Below are 23,324 nucleotides of genomic sequence, written 5' to 3' on the forward strand. Positions count from 1 at the left end.
TCTTAGCTCTTCTTCCAAATCACTAGTGGATTTCCTGACATTTCTCTCCGCATTGGCATCTATCCCAAACTTCAAATCAGCTGGCAGTCTAAGGTCATTGCCAAAAATTACTTTTGCAGGGGTTTGGCCCGTTGTCTCATGCACTGCTGATCGGTAAGCCATCAAGAATAATGGTATGCGGGTATCCCATTCTTTATGGTACCTGTCCACTACTTTCCTTAAGTGCTCCTCCAATGTTCTATTGAATCGTTCTACCATACCATCGGATTGAGGATGCAATGCAGTTGTCCGTGTTTTTCGAATGCCCAATGACTTACACATTTCCTGGAACACAGTTGATTCGAAATTCCTGCCTTGGTCAGAATGTAACTCCATTGGTACACCATACCTTGCAACCCAATTGTTTATAAACACTTCTGCTACCGTTTCCGCTTCTTGATTTGGGATTGGGTATACCTCTGGCCATTTGCAGAAATAATCCATAACTACCAGTATATATTTGTTTCCGCCGTTGCTAGTAGGAAATGGACCGGCGACATCCATAGCGATCCTTTCAAATGGCGCGCCTGAGTTATATTGCTTCATCTGGCCATGACTTCGTGTTCTGGGCCCTTTCGCTCTGCTGCAAACCTCGCAGTTCGCAATCCACTCAGTGACCGACTGACGGCAACCAACCCAATAGAATCTCTGTTTAATCTTCTCGAGCGTCTTCGTGATTCCAAGATGACCTCCGCTTGGACCATTATGCAGCTCGCTGAGCACATCAGGAATCCTCTTTCTGGGAACAACTATCAGTTTATTCTTGTATTTACCATCCTCACTCTCCCATACTCGATGAAGGCAACCGGATATCAATTCTAAACTGTTCCACTGTGCCCAATATGACTTCGCAATGGGACTCTCTGCTGACATCTCTTCTCTGTTTGGTCTTCCATTTCGTTCGAGCCCTTGCATAACACGTGACAGATCTGCATGTTCTAGCTGGCACTTTCTTAGCTGTTCCTTGTCCCATTCATCTGTACATGTTATAGTCATTAGCCGGACATCTATAATGTCTTCTTTAGCCTCGGCTTTTGAACAGTGCTTGCATTCCAAACTACATGGTCTTCGTGACATTGCATCGGCATTTCCATGGGTACTACCTTTTCGATGCTCAATGGAAAAGTCATAGCTTTGTAGTCGCTCGATCCACCGTGCCAATTGTCCTTCCGGATTAAGGAACTGCAGTAGCCATTTTAAAGCTGCGTGATCTGTCCTGACACGGAATCGCTGGCCGTAGAGGTATTTGTGAAAATGTTTAACGCACTCTACCAATGCCAACAGCTCTCTCCGCGTAACGCAGTAGTTCCTCTCTGGTTTTCCAATCGAACGGCTGTAATATGCAACTACCTTCTTCTGTCCATCGACCAGTTGTGATAAAACGCCTCCTATAGCATATCCACTCGCATCTGTATCTAGAATAAATGTTGCTCCTGGAATCGGATATGCTAACATTGGGGCAGTGCACAAACGCTCCTTCAATGTTTGGAAAGCCACTTCTTGCTCCTTCTTCCATTCAAAAGCTTTATTTTTTCTTGTAAGCTCATGGAGGCTATGGGCTACGCTGGAAAAATTTTGTACAAATCGGCGGTAATATGTGCACAGCCCAAGGAAACTTCTTAATTCATGTAGGTTCTGTGGTCTTGGCCAATCCTTTACAGCCTCTATTTTTTCGTTCGCAGTGCAGATGCCCTCTGTCGTTACCTTATGACCCAAATAATTTACTTCCTTTTTAAACAGCGCACACTTTTTGGGACTTAACTTCAGACCAGCGCCAGCTATTCTTTGGAAAATTTCCTCCAAGTTCTTAAGATGTTCATAGAAATTCTTGCCCAATACGATGATGTCGTCCAGCTACACCAAGCATGTTTTCCAATGTAGTCCTTTCAATACCTGATCCATGAGTCCTCGAAAGTAGCTGGTGCATTACATAGTCCAAAGGGCATTACTGTAAATTGCCAAAGACCATCTCCGACGCTGAAGGCTGTTTTCTCTTTGTCTTCCTCCTTTACCTCCACTTGCCAGTAGCCGCTTTTCAAGTCCAGTGTGGAAAACCATTTCGTAGCAGAGAGCGAGTCCAGAGTGTCGTCAATTCTTGGCAATGGGTAGCTATCCTTTTTCGTAACGTCATTCAACTTCCGGTAGTCCACGCAAAACCTCATTTTTCCATCCTTCTTCTTTACAAGTACTACCGGTGAGCTCCAGGGACTAGCTGATGGTTCGATGACGCCGCTGTCGCTCATTTCTTGTATAATGTGACTCACAACTTCCCGCTTCGCCAGTGGAACACTACGTGGAGCTTGACGGATCGGCCTCGCATCTCCAGTGTCAATTTGATGTTTCACAACGTTGGCGCGGTCTGGTTTAGAACCATCCTGGTCAAATTTGTTCGCGTACTTTAGGAGCAGTTGTTTTGCCTTACTCTGATATGCTTCCTCTAGCCCCTGCGTCCATGCCGTGATGTCATTTGAAAGATTAGTATTACTAGCTGAAACGTGTTCCTGGAGCTGTTCACAGTTAATAACTACTTCAGCCTCTTGGCATCTTCCCAAAATAGCTCCTTTAGTCAGTTTGAGTGGTGAATTGAACTCATTGAGTACTCTTACCGGAATACGTCCATCTTGTTTTGTCATAGCCAGGGTTTTTCCTACAAGTATGTTCAGTGCTGATTTGTTTGCTGCTTCGACAACCCACAATTTGTTTGTCCCACAATCTCCATCAACCTTTGCCCAGATGACTGCTTCGGATTTTGGTGGTATTCGCTGACTCTCTTCCACCAGCACTCGTTTACTGCTGTAGCCTCTCTCGTAGCCGAAATTAAGTGGTACATCCATGTTCTTATATCGCATCGTCTTGCTTTGCATGTCGATCTTGATGCCCTGGTCGATTAAGAAGTCCACTCCAATTATGATTTCATCAACAATCTCTGCCACTATAAAATTGTGTACTACCGTGACGTTCCCAATTGCGACTTCACATGATACTTCTCCTAGAACCGTGCTGTCTTCTCCAGTGGCTGTACGCAATCTTGCTCCATGCAATGGTGTTATCTTCTTGTTGACTAAATCCGCTCGAATGATGGAATGAGATGCACCCGTATCTACAGTCAGTAAACGTTCCTTTCCATCCACATGTCTCCGACAGTAAGATTGTTTGACCTTCTTCCAATTTGTGAGATAGAGATTATGGGGCATTCAATTGAGGGAGCCAGCTGTCGCCCCTTTCGGCTGACTCGCTTTAGTTTAACGATTGAGTGGACTTGGAGATTTGCTCATCTCCTTCAGCTCTGCGTTTACGGCCACCCACATTGTTGGAGCTATTGGCCCCGGTGCTGCAATGTCGTGCAATATGACCTGGGTTGCCGCACTTGAAACATTTAATAACTCCGGCATTTTTCTGTTGTGATCCCTTCAGTGCTTCCAAAATTGTGTCTACCCATTCTGGCCTTTCTACTTCTACACGATGAGCCTTATATGCTGGTTTGCTCAATAGAGAGGCAGTTTCCTGAGTCAATGCATGTGATACCGTTTCAGCAAATGTCAGTTTTGGGTTCGCGTGTGTAGCTCGCTTCGTTTCCACATCTCGTATGCCATTTATAAAACTCTGGATTTTTACCCTCTCGGTGTATTCCACGGGTGCGTCCGCATTTGCGAGATGAGCCAACCTTTCAACATCTGAAGCAAACTCCTGCAATGTCTCATTTGCTTTTTGGTAGCGGTTTTGCAACTCAATTTGGAATATCTGTTTTCTATGCTCGCTTCCATAACGTCGTTCTACAGCAGCCATCAATGCTTCATAATTGTTCCGCTCTCCTTCGGGAATCGTCTGTAGGATTTCCGCTGCTGGCCCCTTCAATGCCACGAACAGTGCAGCAACTTTATCTTCCACATTCCAGTTGTTCACTGCTGCGGTCTTCTCAAACTGTAGCTTGAAGACCTGAACCTGAAAGGAACAGAGCCGTCAAAAGATGGAGTTTTTACCTTCGTATTACTCGCTGAAGCAGCCGGCCGATTAAGTTGCAACTGCTCCATGCGACCTTTTAATTCATCTACTTCTGCCTGAAATTGAGCAATTTTTGCATCCTGCGCTTCCAGTTTTGATGATACCTGTTCCAAAATTTCTGCCGACATTTCAGATATACGTGCCTCTTGCGCTTCCAATTGAGATGCCATATATGTCTTTTGATCTTCCAATTGAGATGACACTTGCGACGTCATTTCTGAAATACGTGCCTCCTGTGCTTCCATCTTGGATGTTATGCGTGTCTCTTGCGATTTCAGTTGGGATGCCATATTTGTGGATATTTGTGATGACATTTCTGTTATGCGTGTTTCCTGGGTTTCCATTTTTGCCGATATCTGTGATAACAAAGCCAATATCGCATTATTCTCGCTGTTTGCGACTGGACTCGAACTTCCGTTCTTCTCTTCAATTTTTGTTGTCTCGTCCCCATCAGGATAAAAGACATACTCATCCACAACAATTCCTTCTGCTTCCATTGCCTCTCGTAGCCGTGCCTGAAGTTCAAGTTTAACGCCGCTTGTATTCAATCCACGGCTCTCCAACTCCCTCTTCAGTTGCTGGATCTTCAATTCACTGAAATTCGCCATGTCCTTGTTGTCCTCTGGAATTTATTCAACAATTCCTCTTCTGACACCAATTGTAACGAATTTGCTGCAAATCCTCTTACTTGCAATCCTCTGCTAAGTTCGAATCACTAAACTGTTGAATAAATAACTCCAATTTGTAATAATGCAAAATGGCCTTTATTAAAGTACTTCACAATAACAAACTGTGCAACGAATAGCTTGCTTAATAACCACACTGATTGATAGCACAATGAAACTCTACTATTCAAAATAACACTGCTATTGGTCGCTAGATATCGTCTTGATCAAACTGCTTGACAACTCAAATCAAACTGAATTACTTCTTACTCGCCTGCTCCGCTTTTATAGCTTACGCTGCATACTTCTATGCTCTTCGATTTCCAGAAGTTACTAGTTAGTTTCGGCTACAAAATCGCCAGCCACAACTACGTGCACAAATTATTGCTCTCTCTTGTGACAACTCAGATAAGATATATGCATGTGTTTGTGCATTGTCGCTCCGCTGCTCGTATACGTACATATGTGTAGACGCAATTATTTATTCGTTTATGTAGATACATAATGATTGAATTATTTATGTGAATGTTTGTAGTTTACAGTCTCTCGCGCATACATTGGCGTATAAGTAAATGCATCTGTGTGTGACATCTTTCGGTTGCCTTATATATGTGTATACATGATTTGATTATTGACGTAAATACTGCTTATCGTGGCCTTGGTATCGCCTTAGTGATGGTATAACTTAGTGATGTTAATATCCGTGACAATATTTTATTTATTTTTTCCAATTTTTTATACCTACTACACTGATGTGTTCAGAAATACTCCGTATGAGTTTACTATTAAAATTGAGTTTGGCTGAATTTCATATATTCCCATATGCCCGGTGACCCAATGTAAATGTTTGTTTCTCCCTATCCCGACTCTTTCCAGGGAAATTACTGCCTTAATTGCCGCTTGGCTGCCAATATATGTATGTAAAAGTTGACGCGGCTGAATTTTAATCTGTTTTCCTCTAGTTATACTGCTCACAACTACATACTTTCTCCTAAAAGATAGTAAAGTAATTTGATTATAGGATCTGTTTACTTCCTGATCAGTACAGAATATCGCAGACCCTATTTCTTAGTCCTCAATTAGTTTGGAAACAAATTTGTAAATGCTTCGGCCGCCATTTTCACACCCTTGTCCCAACTTTAAACCTCAATTGTGGAATTACGTACCCCATCGAAGACAGTAACTGGATCAGGTCTTTAGACTTTACGTGGTAATATATCAAAAGCTATGTCCTGTAATTGTCTTATTAATGAACTGTGTAAATATTGCCTATTAGCAATAAAATATATCAACAAAAATGTTCGTTCATTTGGCTGAAGAGGAAAAGGACAATCCGCCAAATGGCACACACATATTGAAAGTTTGTTTGAACCGTCGCTCAGTCACTTTATTACTCATATAAGATGTCATCTGAAACGCATTGTTATATGTACGTACTTATGTGCCGAAAAAACCAAAGCAAACACATGTAAAGTGTTGGTCAAATGCATTTGCATAGTAAAAAGGCGATTTCATTTGATTTCGACACTTATTCTAAAATATTTCACCATACATGCTCGAACAGGTATAATGCTTAGTTTTCACTAGGCCAAATTTGACTTAGTCAAATTGACCAATACGTGAAAACGACAATTGCCGAACGGCATGGCAAATTTGATATTAAAATTTAATTTTGACCTACCTTTTTAAAACCAAGTTGCAGCCAAAAACGGTCAGTAGTGCCCCGAGACTACCCTTTTATAAAACATAAGATTTTGATATATAATATGTATAGATTTAATGCAACATACTCCAAGATAGGGTCAAAATGAACCGTTAATGTATCAATACCAAACCTATCAAGAAACGTTTTTTACTGAAACTTTATCATCATGATTATTGAAGCTTATGACCAACGGTCCACTCAACTGCAAATATAGCCACAAAAGCTTCATATATATAAGTATATGCACAGACATTTTTAAAGCTTCACACTTCATTGAAAGTATTTTTGTCTGCTTAATATAAATTTTAGGAGACACGGATCAATTTCATGCGTGATTCTTTACTTATACAAATATGCATCATATTTGTGAAAGTATTTAAACAAAAAATTAAATTATAGTCATATGGTGATCGCACGCGTCTCAAGTGACACGCGTTTGGTCGGAATAAAACAAAAACAAACAAAAAACAGCATAAAAAAGTTAGCTATGGTCTCCAGCACTCAAGTATTTTTTTTGTGAAATAAGTATTAAGTCACTCTCCTTTGTATATGTATCCATATGCACAGCACATATATTAGACTTATATATATATATATTCATATATTTGTATAGTTTAATTTTCGTTATTAAAAATATAGGAAATCTGGGTTTAACTTATTACTTAGGCTTCTGTTAAAAAAAAAAACGCTACGAAACTCGATATGAATATCTGTGAACAATATATGTATGTATGTGGAAGTTTTGATCGTTAATCATGGCTTTTGGTCCCATCTACATAGAAGTAATAATAATGAACGTGATAGAGGACACAAATGCACAAAAAATGCAGTTGCAAAGAAATTACTAAGCGCAATACATCCAAGTGTGAACCACAGCACCTACGGGAGATGAACTTTTAAGAATTAGTAAGGTTTCGGGCCATCGCTTACGCAATAAGAGAACAATTGTGCTATGGAATGCAGACCCCTGCTCTGGACACTCCAAATTGCGATGGGATAACCTCAAAAGTTCGACATATGAAATCATTCGCATGGTCAGGTTGGCAGCTCAAGGTTCCAGTACCCAAGTGTACAGAATAGCAGACGGCTGTCAGTACAAAAATCTCCCTACCTCTGTTGGCGTTACAGTCAATAGTGAATTAGATTGATTTCGGTGTCTCAGAATTGGCTACTCTTTTCAACTCATTAATAAACAAAACGTTCGTTATAAAAGCAATTTATTTTATATTTAAAATGCGTAACGTCGCTGCACCAAAAAAATAAATATTTGGGATATTCTCTCAGTCTAGGGAGCGTAGTAACCGTAGAAAAATATTCCTCGTTTTCTAGGTCAAATATACAACTCCCAGAGAATGTACCAAAAATGAATTACAAAATGTGTTTTTTATGCAACATAAAATGACAAGAATCTGCCGCGAATAAAAATATGTTTTTTATTAAAATTTAAGTTTTAAGCATTCCTGTTACACCTATAAATTTACAATTCGAATACAAATTAATTTCTTCGTTCTGATGTCGCGTTGAATAAATTTTTCCGAAAATATTAATAAATTACAAATTACATTAAAAATTTTTTTGATGAAAATAATGTTAAATAAATGCAGTTTCGCCCCTGAGGAAGCTAAGGTGCTTAGCGAAACGTTGGGTCGCAATAGTGAAGTTTCACTTGCACTAAAAATAGCAACCATATGGTCAAGAAAAGTCTATTCTCATATAAAATTTAATACATTAAAAATGTTTTATGTATTAGGCGATAGGGTACTTCCCCGCTTAAAAAAATAGCAAATGTTGCTTCTAAAAATAGAAAAATGCAAAAACTTGTTCACAAATATTATAATCCACCAACAAATGCATAACTTTTGCTATACAGAAGTATAAAAGAAGCCAATTGGGATAAATTTGGATTTCGACGTGGTCGAGAGTGTTTGTCAACAAATCGATCATCGGTCCAGTGCGAGTTCAAATCCAACTGCCGGAGGTAAGGCTGTGGAAAGATTTACAGCGTATAATCGAAACAGCCCAAAATATCCAATAAAACAAATGTATTTTGTTGTTGCGGGTAGAAAATTCTTGATTTTTATATGGAAACCTTTCTACATTTTCTACGCATTCCAGCTAGAGGGGATAATACCCTAACTTAATGTCTCAGTAACTTTTCAGTAGAGCAAAGAGTCTGAGTGAGTCGAATGATAAATATGAATTTCTCATGTTTTCATAAAAATGGTAAAACATTATGAATCCAATATGTACTTGCAGCCTATATTTCACGTATTACCTCAATCCTAATTATAACTATAATTCGATCACTGATCGTCAACCATGATACGGGCACTGTTTCTTCCCCAAAGCATTTATAGAGGTTTGAGCATGCAGCAGCATTTATTTACTACAAAACCAAAAGAGATGTCAAAAAATTGCCAATGAAGGAATGCGAGTAATAAATAAAACTTATGTAATATGCAACAAATGAGAGCAAGTACACTGCTTATAAGAAAACGTGCATAAATATTGGCATGCGATAGTTTTTTATTAATAATACCTTTGTATTTTTGTTGTTTCTACTTTTTTAATGCTGTGCTTTTGTCGTATCATACTATTATTTACTTAATTGCCGCTTAACAGTCGAAACATTTTTGGCCGTCCAACAAAGCGCGCCGGTAGCTTCTTTACTGCCCTACTTGGCGCCAATCGAACACTTCAAGGTATTCCAATCGCTTTCCAAATGGTTCTTCTAAATGATTAGGGGCTTTCCCCTTCCTCTACTTCCATAGACAAGTGCCATATTGGCTGTAGAATCTTCTTTCATCTGCACAACATAACCTAGCCGGCATATCCGCTGTGTTTTATTTCGCTGAACCATGCTGATGCCTGTCTCTTTGCAGAATTTGTCAAATCAAATTTTACAACAAGTGTTGACAGTCATAATTTTTTAATAGATAAAACCTCTACTGTGGATTCTGGTTAAATTGCAATCACTGAGTTAAACATCATCAATGGCATTTCCGCATTGAAGCCATCTTTTATCTTGAAGAAATGCAGTTTGTCTCTATATGTGCCTTTAACATGTATTTTTAACCTTTCCCTTTCTTCGGATGTTTGTGTTGATCGGTGCAAAATCGCCGCCATCACACTAATTTTCAAATCCGGAAATAAAAATGATATACAGAATTATATGCCTATTTCGAAACTAACTACATGTTTCCAATTGTTAGAAAAGGTAGTCAACGAAAAGCTATACTTCTCTATCAAAAGAATTTTGAGTCCTCATCAACATTAGTTCATTCAACAGTTACAAATTTGGTAGTTTTTTCAGAGTACTGTGTCTCAGCATTTAAAAATGGCTATCAAGTAGATAAAATTTATACTGATTTCACAAAAGCATTTGATACTGTCGCACATAATATTTTATTTAAAAAACTTGGAAGTCTTGAATTCCACTAAAGTTTTCTAATATGGTTAAAGTCGTACATAAGAGAGTCTATTATGTAGAAATGGAGAATATTAGGTCACACTCTTTCGTGTCCACTTCTTGTGTGCCTCAGGGCAATATTCTTGGCCCCGTATTATTTCTTTTGTTTATTAACGACATTGGGGATTGTTTTAGTAATGCAAAAGTTTTATTTTTTACAGATGATCTGAAGCTGTTTAGTAAAATCTCCTGTCCAGCAGATTTTTGTGCAGATTGGAGTTGGATTAGAGTTAGTATCAAAAAGTGTTACCATATGACTCTGTCTAAATCACTAATTAAATTTTCGTCCAATTATCCAGTTTTAAATATTGAAGTTAATATGGTATCTGAATTTTAGATTTAGGTGTGTTTATTGAACCTGTCCCATCATACGCTGACAGGTGTATGCTTACAAATGTTAATTCCCTCCCTGGTAGAAGGACTGTTCATTTACTAATGTTTATTTTTTATATTGTTAACGGTTCCATTGATTCTCCGGATATTCTTGGATTTATAGACTTCAATATATCTAGTAGGATGCTAAGGACGAGCCGTTCCATAGTTATAGAGCCGGACTTTTATTGTGTCCTCAAAAACTAAAAGTCCAAAGTTAACTAATATTTTGGGACTTATTAACTAAAGGTCTGGAATTAGTAATTTCAAAAGCCCGGAAATAATTTTTTTTGTAGGACTATTATAATAAAAAGACCAGTAGTTTGGGTCCCTGCTTTAAACACATCAATTATCTGAATCTCAAACTTGAAACTTTGAGCTCCTGTCAGAAGTAAAATTTTTTAATAATGAACGCCTGTACCTTCCTCATTAAAAAAACAGCTCTCTGGCAAGGAAGCGGCTCTTCGATTTTCAAGAAAATACAGAACATCGATTTGTAAAGCAGAATTTTCTAACATGAGCTTTATTAATAGTCCTGGGCAAAAACTAAAATTTTTCTCATTTACGGGAATCCATTCCTTTCATTTGTCCATTGATATTGTATGTTTGTACAGATATTATTTAAACGATACGGTACTACCTTCTTGGCCGCGACTGTTATGTTTTTTGAACATACCGCCAATAAAATTTTTTTAAGAAATCCAGCTTTACGCGTTCTCCGACCATAGATTCACATTTACAGCATCTTAGTATGTCAATAAGTGTTGTGGAATATGTATTTGTGTCACTTTTGATATGAATTTTACTGTATGTGAAGAATTCTTGAAACAAAACTGAACAAATATACGTGAGAAGTTTTCCTTGCGTTTGCCGAACCGAACTTGTCAATAATATCGTACCGTATCGTTCATCAACCGCAGTTTTATCTTTCCCATAGTTCATCGTAGATATGTTCGAATTAGTTTTAAACTTTTAAAGTTGTTTCGAGGTCATTATAAAACCTATTGTTGTTGAATTAATGTTCAACATCTAAAACAAAAATGTATAGTTATGGTCATTTAGTCACACAAACCGTGTAGAAATTTCTTCTTTTTGGTGTCGATCACGGAACGCTTTTCATAACGTGTGAAATTTCATTTCATGCGGATAGACTAGCATCTCCAGCAGATTCTTCGGTAGTTTTGCCGCGTCCTCTTACTGTATCAACATCTCATTTTTGAAAAAGACTTCGCTTTTTCTATCCCTGTTCACGGAGCGTTTCTCAGATTGCAGTCCCTAATGATTCAAGATCACGAAACACTTCTCCAAAATTTATTAAAGAATCTATGTAGTTTTTTGAGTTTTACACGAACAATCCACGAACGCCCATTCACAAATCTAGCAACAAAAATGATGTAAGGAATCTCCGGCCGATCTCCAAACATACTTCCGTCTCAAAACTATTCAAAAAAACTGTAAAAGATAGAGTTCTCTTCTCTGTTAAAGCGATAACTGATCTAATACAACATGGTCCGGGGTCGCTCCACAGTTACTTACCTATTCCCTGAGTACAGTACAGCTTTTAAAAGTGGATCTCAGATGTATACAATTTTAACCGATTTCTCGAAAGCTTTCGAGGCAGTGACATACGATATCCTACTGTACAAATTGGAACATATGGGAATCCATTAAGCACTCCTTTCTTGGTTGAACTCATATCTTCTTAACATAAGATCGTTTGTTGAAATTGGAAGCACCACATCTTACTCCTTTATCGCCACTTCCGGAGTACCTTAAGGCAGTATACTCGGCCCGTTCTTATTTGTTCTGTTTATGAACGATATTAGACATGGTTTGAACATTGCTGTTTGCCGATGACTTGAAGTTTTTTAGCAGAATTACGTGCTTGTTTGACGTTTATCGGCTACAAAATTACCTCGAAAATCTATCTGAATGGAGCATCAAAAATAAACTGTCTCTGAATAGCAATGAATGTTTTCATATAACCCTGTGGAAAACTCAAAGCGAGTTAGCACAAGTTTCTCTTTTTTTGTTATCAATTGAAGCATTCTCTGATCTAGGAGTTATCTTTGTCTCCTGTTTCACTTTTGTTTACAACATGAATTTTGTCATTCGCAAAGCATACACCATTAAGCTTTTGTAAAGCGATATGTGAATGATTTTAAAGAGCCCTATACGAAGAAATCACTTTTTAATTGTTTTGTACAGTCGAAGTTAAAATATGCGTCCATTATCTGCAACCCTTTTCTGGAAGACTATCACTTCGTTTCGCTGATACCTTTCCATCCTATAACGCTAATAAACTGGAAATCGCTTGCTAGTAGACGTCATTATGAGTTTGCTTTACATTTACAAAAACTTAGATCTTGACTTGTCAATTTCGAGATCTCTGTTCGCCGCTGGGATGTTGTTGTTGTTGTAGCAGTGCTTCGCCCGACCTAACAGCCGCGACCGATCACAGATTGTCATCCATATCCTCTAACGGGAGTCCAAGGAAACTTGCTGTTTCAACAGGGGTGGACCATAAGGAAAGGGGTGTTAGAGGCGTTGGTTCCACATTACAATTAAAGAGATGGTTTGTGTCATGTGGGGACACATTGCAAGCGGGGCATACATTTTGTATGTCGGGGTTGATTCTGGATAGGTAAGAGTTTAACCTGTTACAGTATCCAGAACGAAGTTGAGCCAGAGTGACTCGCGTTTCCCTGGGGAGTATGCGTTCCTCTTCCGCGAGTTTTGGATACTTTTCTCTGAGTACTGGATTCTCCGGGCAATTCCCGGCATAAAGGTCCGACGCCTGTTTGTGGAGTTCACCAAGGACCTGCTTGTGGGTTTTTCGCTTCATACGGCTGGGTTCTCAGGTGCCGTATTTCCTCAAAATGCTTACGGAGATGACTCCTTAAGGCCCTAGGCGGTGCTGGCTCATCAATCAGATGTCTGTTGGGATGCCCAGGTTTCTGGGTATTTAACAGGAACTGTTTGGCCAGCATCTCGTTTCTCTCCCTTATGGGGAGTATTCTCGCCTCATTATGCAGATGGTGTTCTGGGGACATAAGAAGACAGCCCGTGGCAATTCTGAGAGCAGTATTTTGGCAGGCCTGTAGCTTCTTCCAGTGGGTAATTTTTAGGCTTGGCGACCATATAGGTGACGCGTAGCACGTAATCGTCTGGCTAATTGCTTTGTATGTAGTCATGAGCGTTTCTTTATCTTTTCCCCAGGTACTGCCAGCAAGGGATTTGAGGATTTTGTTACGGCTCTGAATTCTCGGAACAATTGCGGCTGCGTACTCACCAAAATGTAGATCCTGATCAAACATCACACCCAAGATTTTGGGGTGTAGGACAGTCGGTAGCGTAGTGCCATCGACGTGGATGTTCAAAATGGTCGACATTTGGGACGTCCAGGTTGTAAATAAGGTCACGGAAGATTTAGTCGGTGATAATGCCAGGTTTCGTGAGGCGAAAAAACTGGAGAGATCAGGGAGGTAGTCGTTTATTTTATTGCATAGCTCATCGATCTGTGGGCCTGGGCCTGTGGCCATTACTGTGCAGTCATCGGCGTAGGAAACGATTGTGACTCCTTCCGGTGGTGAAGGTAGCTTAGATATGTAGAAATTAAACAAAAGTGGGGACAGGACATTACCCTGTGGCACCCCTTGTTTAATTCTCCTTGGTTTTGATGTTTCGGTTCTAAATTGCACCGATGCCTGCCGACCACCCAGATAATTTGCGGTCCACCTTTTAAGACATGGGGGAAGGGTAGACCCTTCCAGGTCTTGCAGTAGCGAGCCATGGTTGACCGTATCAAAGGCTTTTGATAGGTCTAGCGCTACGAGTACTGTTCTATGGTGGGGGTTTTGATTTAAACCGCAATTTATCTGGGTGTTAATGGCATTTAGCGCGGAGGTAGTGCTATGGAGTTTTCTGAAGCCATGCTGATGAGAGGCTAGCTGCAAATTTGCTTGGAAATAAGGGAGCAAAATGGCTTCGCTCGCCTTTGCGATGGGAGATATATCGGACGATACGACTCCCCTATGTTAGCTGGTTTACCAGGCTTTAGTAGCGGGACCACCTTGGCCATTTTCCATTTCTCGGGTATGACAAAGGTGGAAAGAGACAGATTGGAGACCTGCGCTAAATATTTGAAACCCTCTTTCCCTAGGCTTTTAAGCATCGGCATGGCTATGTCGTCTGGGCCCACTGCTTTGGATGGTTTAGCGCGACCAATGGCGTCCTCAACCTCTTTAGCGGTGATGGTGATTGGTGACGCGCTGAATTTGTGTTTATGTGCGTGTCTGTTGGCCCACCGTCTATCTTTGTCGACCGTAGAATGCATTATATATTGTCGGCAGAAAGCGCTCGCGCATTTTTTCGCATCCGACAGCACTTTGTCGCCAAAGGCGATGGAAACTTTGTCTTTGTGCTTAGTCGGATTCGATAGGGACTTTACGGTGGACCAAAGTTTACCCACACCGGTTGTGTTCATCCACAAGCAATCTGATGCGTTGGTTTATATCCCTTATTTGGGGGTCGCCTGGATCAAGCTGCCTTATAAGGTCACGTTCTCTCGCTAAGTTTGCGGCCTCCGCCGGGAAGTGGGCCGGCTTTCGAGAATTCTCCCGGCGGGAATGAAATGTGCCGAGGCGGATTCAATGACCTTGCGGAAGGCACGCTCCCCTTGGCGGGCATCAGTCGGGATAGATAGGGCAGCAAAGAGGTTGTCTGTAAAAGATTTATATTCTTCCCACTTTCCTTTTTTAAAGTTTATGAAAGTGCGTTTTTCGGTGACGATGAAGTCGGCGGTACGCTCGAGCGAAGTAAGTATAGGCAGGTGGGCGGATGCCAATGTTACCATCGGCTGCCAGTTGACGCAGTTTACGAGTTCTACGCTCACGATTGAGATATCTGGCGAACTGTGACAACTTCCTACCATATGTGTGGGGGCGTCTCCGTTTATTGTGCAGAACGTCGTTTCTTCTATTTGATCCGCCAACATCTCACCCCTACTGTCCGCCCGCAAGTTTGAATGCCATAGATCGTGATGGGCATTGAAATCGCCTAATATAATGCGATTGTTGCCAGTGAGTAGGGCTCTGATATTAGGGCGGTATCCACTGGGGCAACAGGTGGCAGGGGGGATGTAGATGTTGATGATTTCTAGGTTTTTATCGCCTGACCGGACAGATAGGCCTTGACGTTCTAAGACATTGTCCCTGCGGTCGATGCCAGGATCAAATATATAATATTGCACAGAGTGGTGTATTATAAACGCGAGGCCGCCTCCATTTCCGCTCTCGCGATCTTTTATGTGGACATTATACCCAGAGCGGGTCTGCAATGCAGATCGCGCTGTGAGTTTAGTCTCTTGAATCGCAGCAATGAGGATGTTGTGCCGCTTCATGAAATCGACTATCTCCGTAATCTTCCCAGTTAGTCCATTACAGTTTAACTGCAGAATTCTGAAGTGCATGGGGGGAGACGTCGCTACTCTGGGGGTAAGTGACGGGTGACTACGCCTGGGTTGAGGAAGGCCAGGACGCAATTACTGTTGTGGCTCTGGGACTGGGCGTCCTTGGGCAAGCATTGGGGTACCCGGATGATTTGGGTTTGCGACCTGGCAACATGGCGCGATGAAACCCGTCGGGGGGTTGCCGTCGCGGAGACCAGAACATCTAGGAAAGTGGCACCACCCAAGGCAGGAGCTGCATTGGGCGGATGTCGCAAACATATATATTCTGTGCTGGCAAACGGTGCAAACGGAGGTAGGGACTAAGAGTCTGTTTCCCTGACCTACACGATTGCTGCCGGAAAAGAGGGGGGGAGAAGACGGGGGCAGGGGCTGTTGCTCACCATTGCTTCCGACTCTACTACGGAGATTGTAGTTATGAGTGGTAGCAGCTGTTTGAGTTGTTGGCGCCGTGGGGCGCGAGCAGCAGCGGGTACTTGTTGTGGCTTGCTGAGCAGCGGGGCTGCTGGAAGGTAGTGGGGGGCGCTTAGGCGTAGACTACGGGACGCCCTTGGGCGTGAACAGCAAGGAGCCACAAAAGATTTATAAAAGTTACGTGGACGTCGGGTTTTGGGATCAAGCCCAGAACAACCTGTCCGATGCAACCATCCCTTACACGAGACACACTGAACAGAGTATGACCGTCCTAAAAAGATTCTTTTCCGGCAGATGCAGCAAAACCATTTCTCAGGACCTGGGTCAGGAGACGGACCCGGATTGGATTCGATACCTTCCCGGAGCAAGAGAATATGGAGCAGTCCTGCTGCAAGGAGCTGCTGGGAGGATGACAATTTGTGGGAGGGACGCAACAAATTAAATGGGGTTGCACTGAGATGACAGTCCTTGGTCGAGAAAAATCCCGAGTCGCTCCGGTACATAGAACCGACTGCCTTGGGAAGCGTCGCCGCTGGGATCACTTTGTTTTATATACATATAATAGGTCACTTGCAATTGGTAACTTTTTCTATACTAATATGCTATATGCATATCCAGTCTGTATGATAAAAACTAAAGATATTAGTTTTTAATTTAATTTCGTTTTATTTATAACTAGACTACCCGGCAGACTTTGTTCTTCAAAAAGATGGTACTTTCTCCCAACTAAAAACCATCTACGAAACTAAACGAAAACCTCGTAGCTAAACTTTTTAAACTTGCTCCATCCGACCTCGAGTTATAAAGTAACCAACAGATTTTCCATTCGATTTTATATGTCATGTTAACGTATTCGAAAACGATGCGTAAATAATAAATTTCAAACAAATCGCACCATAAATAAGATTTATTACAATAGCTCGGACCCTGGTCCACTTCCCCAAATAAAAATTTAAAAAAAAAAAATACTTGGCGTGACTTATCTCCGAAGAGATTTAGGCCGATCTTCGCTTCCAATTTGCGTCGCGCTACTTTTAATTTTTCCTACGAATTAGTGGGACGGGGCCTACATTTTTTATGCCGACTCCGAACGGCATCCGAAAGGCAGATGAATTTTCACTGAAAAGCTTTTCATGGCAGAAATATACTCAGAGTGTTTGCCAAATCACTTCAGAGGAGCGACCTCTAATTGAAAAAACTTCTTTCTATTCTTCGATGTTATTTTGTGCGGGAGATGAACCCAGGATCCTCGGTGTGGTAGGCGGAGTAAATTTTCTCAAATACTAATTTAGTCAAAGAGGTACTCCTGTGTCGAGTTTCAAGCGCCCTATTTCCGAATTTTTTTTCAATTCAATTCTTATATACTGCGTTATTCAGCCGAGATAGGGTGATATTCCACTCAGCAATGGATTTGTGATATTACACTGGCACTAAATTTTAAATATATTTTCAAGAAATTAATTATAATAAAAATTTTAATTTTATAGAAATTTTTTGTTTTGCAGACCACAGGCGCACCTTTCCGGATAGCGTTTGGGGCATGGTTGCCATACTTGCTACGCCAATGGAGCAATGTCAACTTCCATTCTTTTAATTTCCAATAGTCAATAATAAAACGTGGATATGTGAAGGAATGCTCACAGTCTTGCTTTGTAATGTGGTAAATTTAAAACTTTGTAATATTAGAAAGGAACTGTGAGTAATATAATCAACTTACCACAAGTGTCACTGTCGCTATCATCTAAATTAGTAGATGGATCACCAATACTGCCACCACTTAAGTCTCTTTCTCTTTTAGTAACTTTTCCATGATCATCTTGAACTATATCATATGTGTCAGTTTGTGTGGGTGGTTGAGGTGATTGAGAATGTTCATTTTGACATATCTGGTAATCATTAACACCTACATTGATTTTGTTATTCAATGTATTTGGAATATGGAGATGTGATAGCAAATCACATGGTGATAATGATGTGTGTTGTCGTCCATGGCCATATCTATACCCGAATAAATGAGGAGCATGTAAGGACTGCGACGATTCTTGATAAGCTAATGTAGAGCCTGCCGAAGGTCCAGAATTTCTTTGTTGTGGTTGTTGGCGAGTTATTTCTTGATTTTGTTGTGACAAATATTGTTGTATGGTTGAGTGATTGCTTTGATATGTCACACTATTATTTATTAAACTCTTCACAGAATCGGTACTGCATTTGTTCCGGAAAGCAACTGCTTCAGGAGTCTCACTACCGGCTAAAATATCCGTTATCATAAAACGTGATCGCGATGAATATTGCATTGAATGCGTATCGCCAGGAGCATTTTTTTTTATACTTGGCATTTTTATGGGACTTGCTCCAACTGCTGTAGACATTTCAGGTGGCATTGTTGTCATTGAGATGTGCTGTTACTTTTATATATATGTATATTGATTTACGATAGAGATTTAATCTGTATTTTTAAAATATCACACCAATTATATGTACATAGGTACATATATGTATGTACATAAAATATTTTTATTATTTATAAATTCAATATATGCGCTTTTCTTCACTCAATATAAATGGGTATTCTATGCTGACTTAATCACACACGTTTCTGAAGCCGCCGGTTAATTGTTTTTATTTTTATGTAGATCTTCGCTTCGAAGCGAATTTGTTTAAAGACGGAATCACACTAACCACGCAATTGCAATTCAAAGCCAAAACTAAAATCTTAGAAATATATGTACATAGAGAATTTAGTTGAAACCCCGAGTCTCACTCTAAAAGATACCAATACAAACAGTTGGCTAAGAGAAGTCCAACCATTCGCATTCTTTATCTCTCAGCTCAACTCAATTGTTTTTTGACTTAGCGTTGTCTCGTTTGCACCAAGTAAAAATTATTTTTACACCACCTTATGTTAAATGCTTATGTGTATGTATTTATGCATATGATGTGTACTCTTGTTTTTGATCAAATTTGGTGTAGTCTGAATATTTTTTGATTGCATGTCGTCTATGAAACTTTAAAACAAAAAATAAATGTAAAGCTATTTTACATTCAGATGTATCTAATATATATGAATGTATACCATTTGGTAGAACATCTACAACACAAAAATCTACAGTTATTGACAATAATTGTCCCTTATTGACGTTCATCAGTATATGGAGCATATTCACACACATATACATATATATAATTATCTTATCTAAAGTCGATGCAAAGAAAGCGGCACTATTCAAGTACGTAATTATTATGTAGGTACATTCTCTTCTTAGTACTTCGCCACCTCACATATCAAAAACAAGAAAATTTCCCCTTGATGTTAACATGACTTTATGAGCTTATATGTGCATTGAGGGGTAGGTAAGTGTGGTGAATTTTCTACTAACTGAATAAATGTGATTACCCCTACTTTATTCATATATGGATTTTTTAAATACCCAACACAAAAATTATTGCCTTATATAAGGCTTATTTCATATGGCCAACAGTCTAGATATATACGCCGCCGATAAACGCCGTCGCCTCCGTCGCCCATTTTCGTTGTTCTTCGCACGCCGCCGCCGAATGTGAAAAATATCGGGGCGGCGGCGGCGGCGTTCGGCGCGTTATGATATTTTCTACAGATATTTTCAAAAATTCTATACCCCGATTGGCTAAAAGAATAAGCGAAATCAGTGATGCAAAATCCTTTAGTAGGTTCCAGGGGTTAAAATACTCTATTGAAATGAATCTCACTCATAAATCAAAATCAGTTGGCCTTATATTCAAACCTCTGTTGTTTATTTGTGAAACTATAAAATACCGCCTGAAACAAAGCGAATCTATAGCAGGCTGTGGCAAAGCGAATTCAACCAATTCGCCGTGCAGAAGAATGTCAAGTTAAAATAAAATTTTCATTGATTTCGATTATTGTACAAGGCGTTGTATGGAATCGGGAATTGTATGTAGCTCTTAAAAACTTCTCAAAAAACTGGAGGCGCCCTGTAGCGTTCATATAAGCACTTCCTAAAGTTCTTATTTTTAATTTTGTATAAGGGTTAATGCAGGCGATCAACGAAAAGGTTAACCATTTTTGTCCTCTCTTTTTCTTTATGCTATGCACTTTTTAGTGTATTGGACTAGATCATTATTAAACATTGCAGTTATTTTTTAGTCTACATAATCGCTGATTTTCTGCTATTCGGCGCGTTTTATAACTATCTGAACCCTTCGAGTTTGAAATATAATCCTTTAATTTTCGAAACACACGTTAAAACTATAATGTCGAACTCGGTTAAAACACGAGATTCTGCTCTCAATGCGATAAAACGATATATGAGAAAAAGTGTCGATGCATTAACAATGGAAAATGAGGATATTACGAGCTACCTGAGGTTATTGACTGAGCAGTGGGCTCGCTTTAATATTGCTCAAGATGCAGTAGAAAATTCGTGTGTTGTTGATAATGGTAAAATTGAAGAGAATGTGCGTATTCAAGCTGAAGCATGGTATACTACAGCGTTATCCAACTTTAACCGCGAACAAAAAAGTCGTAACGAAGCTGTAAATAACACCGCAAAAACAATGGTATCCGCGCCTATATGTATACCGGAAATGGAGCTACCGAACTTCTCCGGTGATTCGACGGAATGGATCGGATTTTACGACGCGTTTAGCTCTCTTGTTGCAGACAAATCTGCATTATCAGATGTACAAAAGCTCAATTACCTTCGGAGCTGCTTTAAGGGTGATGCGCCAAATATTATAAGTGGCTTCAAAATATGTGACGCGAACTATATGGAAGCTTGGGAACAATTAAAATCGCGGTATAAAGTTATGCGTGTAATTATTGAAGCTCATCTTCGCGCATTGGCTGGTGCCAAAAAGGCTACGAATGACAGTGCTGACGCAATTAAAGCTGTCATCGATGAGTTTCAACAACACATTCGCGAACTCAAAGCCTTAGGTCATCCAGTGCAGTTTTGGAACGACTGGTTGGTACATCAGGTGGTTTGCAGATTGTCTTTTGAGACACGTAAGCAGTGGGAGCTTTCTCTCGTTAATGACGAGCCCCCGGCATTTGATCAGTTGGCGGAATTTTTTGAGATACGGTGTCTCTCGTTATCCATGTTTCCTCGTCGACAACATTGGTCCTAATAAAAGGCAAACCCGTACCAACAAATGTGTTTCATGCAGTACCGGAACTAAATGATACGTGTGCTTATTGCAAAGGTCCTCACAGGATTTACAGCTGCGAAAAGTTTCGTGACTTGGACGTTACTGCAAAATCGAATTTCGTGATGCTAGCGCGTGTCTGCGTAAATTGCTAAGTTCAGGACTCTTCAGAGATCGGTGCAATAGTTCCTCTACCTGCCGCGTTTGTAAACAACGTAATCATATGCTTTTACATGGCGCCGTATCCACCAATAGCACTACCGCAGTCAGTCACTATTCCAACAACTCGTCCAATCCGTTCTCGGCTGCTGCCGCCGCTCCGCGATTAAACGTTGATGCTTCCTCTGCAAGTGACCCCTCATCAAGCGGCGAAGCTTCACGCGTGTCGGCATGTCTTAATTCAAGCGCTAATCCACCCATTCCAGTAGAAAGGGTGGTTCTGTTATCGACTGCTTCGGTAAAGGTATGTGATCGTTCCGGCCGATGACAACCCGCTCGGTTGCTTTTCGATTCTGGCTCCCAAACCTGTTTTGTACCGCGAACACCCTCCGAAGTGCATATCACTGGGATTGGATCAGCGCAAGGAGGTCAAGCTAGAGGTGAGGTATCACTTTCTCTTTCTTCTTATTGCACCAAAAATCACAAGTGATTTGCCAACGCAGTCTGTAGCTATCTCCCGTGGCCGCATATTCAAGGCTTGCTTCTAGCCGATCCACAATTTATGAACCCTGGGCACATCGACATATTGGTTGGCATGGACGTCATGGATCAGCTTGTCTGTCCGGAATTTATAAAGGGACCACCCGAAACCCCTATGACTCAACGGACGGTGTTTGGATGGACGCTATTTGAGTTGCCGTTGAAATCCGATGTACTGTTGGGAGATTCGCAGAACCTTGCCATTCAGTGCCTGCTGCGTCTCGAAAGAAGGTTTGCTCGTGACAGTGAACTTCGTTTGCGCTACAACGATTTTATGAAGGAGCTAATCGACATGAACCATATGCAGCCCGCTTCAGACACATTAAACTAAAGTGACAACTGACAACCGTAACTGAAAATATTTAGCCTAAGCCGAGTTGGTGAAATCGGCCCTAAGAATTTTAGTTTATTGCTTTCAATTTAAATTTTATTCTAAGGGAAAGCTTGAAAAATCATTTTGGGGGATGCGTCCAAAACCCGCAAAATGAAACATGTCAAATTTAAGTAATTACTATATACTAATAACCCCTTATAATTATAATTATATTATAATCGAAAATTTTATTGGATATGTCATTTTTAAAAGCTTTATAAAAGGAATATTTTTTTTTTAAGAATAAGGAAGTGTATACACTAACAGACGTAAAAATGTATTGCACTTAAGGATCAAATCTCATGAAGATGCTTTAACTATAAAGAAGGAAAATAAAATCTGCTTAAGTACTATAACTGGATGGCGACAAATGAGTACATTGGTTTATTAAGAACCAACCAAATACACGCCCACATACTCGAGCAGCTCGAACAGATAGCTGCCGTTGCGTATACGTAACATATTTTAAAAGAGTTACAGAAATACATACATATACACTCCATAAATACATACATTTTCTCGAAATGATTGCTCCATAAGAATAAATGGAAATGATATTTTCCGGCGTAATGTTGTGCCGCTAAAGGCCGCGGCACAATGACATTTTTCATATAGATGCGTTTAACACAAGCTTAAGCTGCCAACCCCCTAATCCAGGGTGTTATGCGGACCGTGCCTATTAGACGATTTCCAGCCAGGGGATAAATTCGGCTGTATTCGAACGGAGCCTTCCCGATACCGGGTCACCTCGGGAAGTATTGATGGTCTTACCACAGTAAGGGGCGCTGCTGTGGCAGACGGTCCTTTCCCCGTATATAATACTGGACCGCTGAATGATTATTGAATGATTTTCGCAAGTTTTTCAATATGATAACCCATATACATAGATACATTACTTCTGGCAACAAATCGAATTGTATGACATTTCGTGTTCTGCTCGTTACATTTTTATTGAATCTGGAGGTGGAGAATCT

At 40.3% G+C, this 23,324-nt stretch overlaps 1 protein-coding gene across 1 annotated transcript in view; it reads right to left on the bottom strand.

The window, feature by feature from the left end:
- LOC137247520 (homeobox protein B-H2-like) overlaps positions 1-18,793 on the bottom strand; it is a 48,085-nt gene extending 29,292 nt beyond the window's left edge. Inside the window, exon 1 of the mRNA XM_067778510.1 lies at positions 17,851-18,793. Coding sequence (XP_067634611.1) covers positions 17,851-18,523 — 673 coding nt within the window. The 5' untranslated portion in view covers positions 18,524-18,793. The remainder of the gene's footprint in view (positions 1-17,850) is intronic.
- Positions 18,794-23,324: the final 4,531 nt, after the last annotated feature.

This window comes from Eurosta solidaginis, chromosome 4 (assembly GCF_040869045.1).
Source record: "Eurosta solidaginis isolate ZX-2024a chromosome 4, ASM4086904v1, whole genome shotgun sequence".
Taxonomy (NCBI): Eukaryota; Metazoa; Arthropoda; class Insecta; order Diptera; family Tephritidae; genus Eurosta; species Eurosta solidaginis.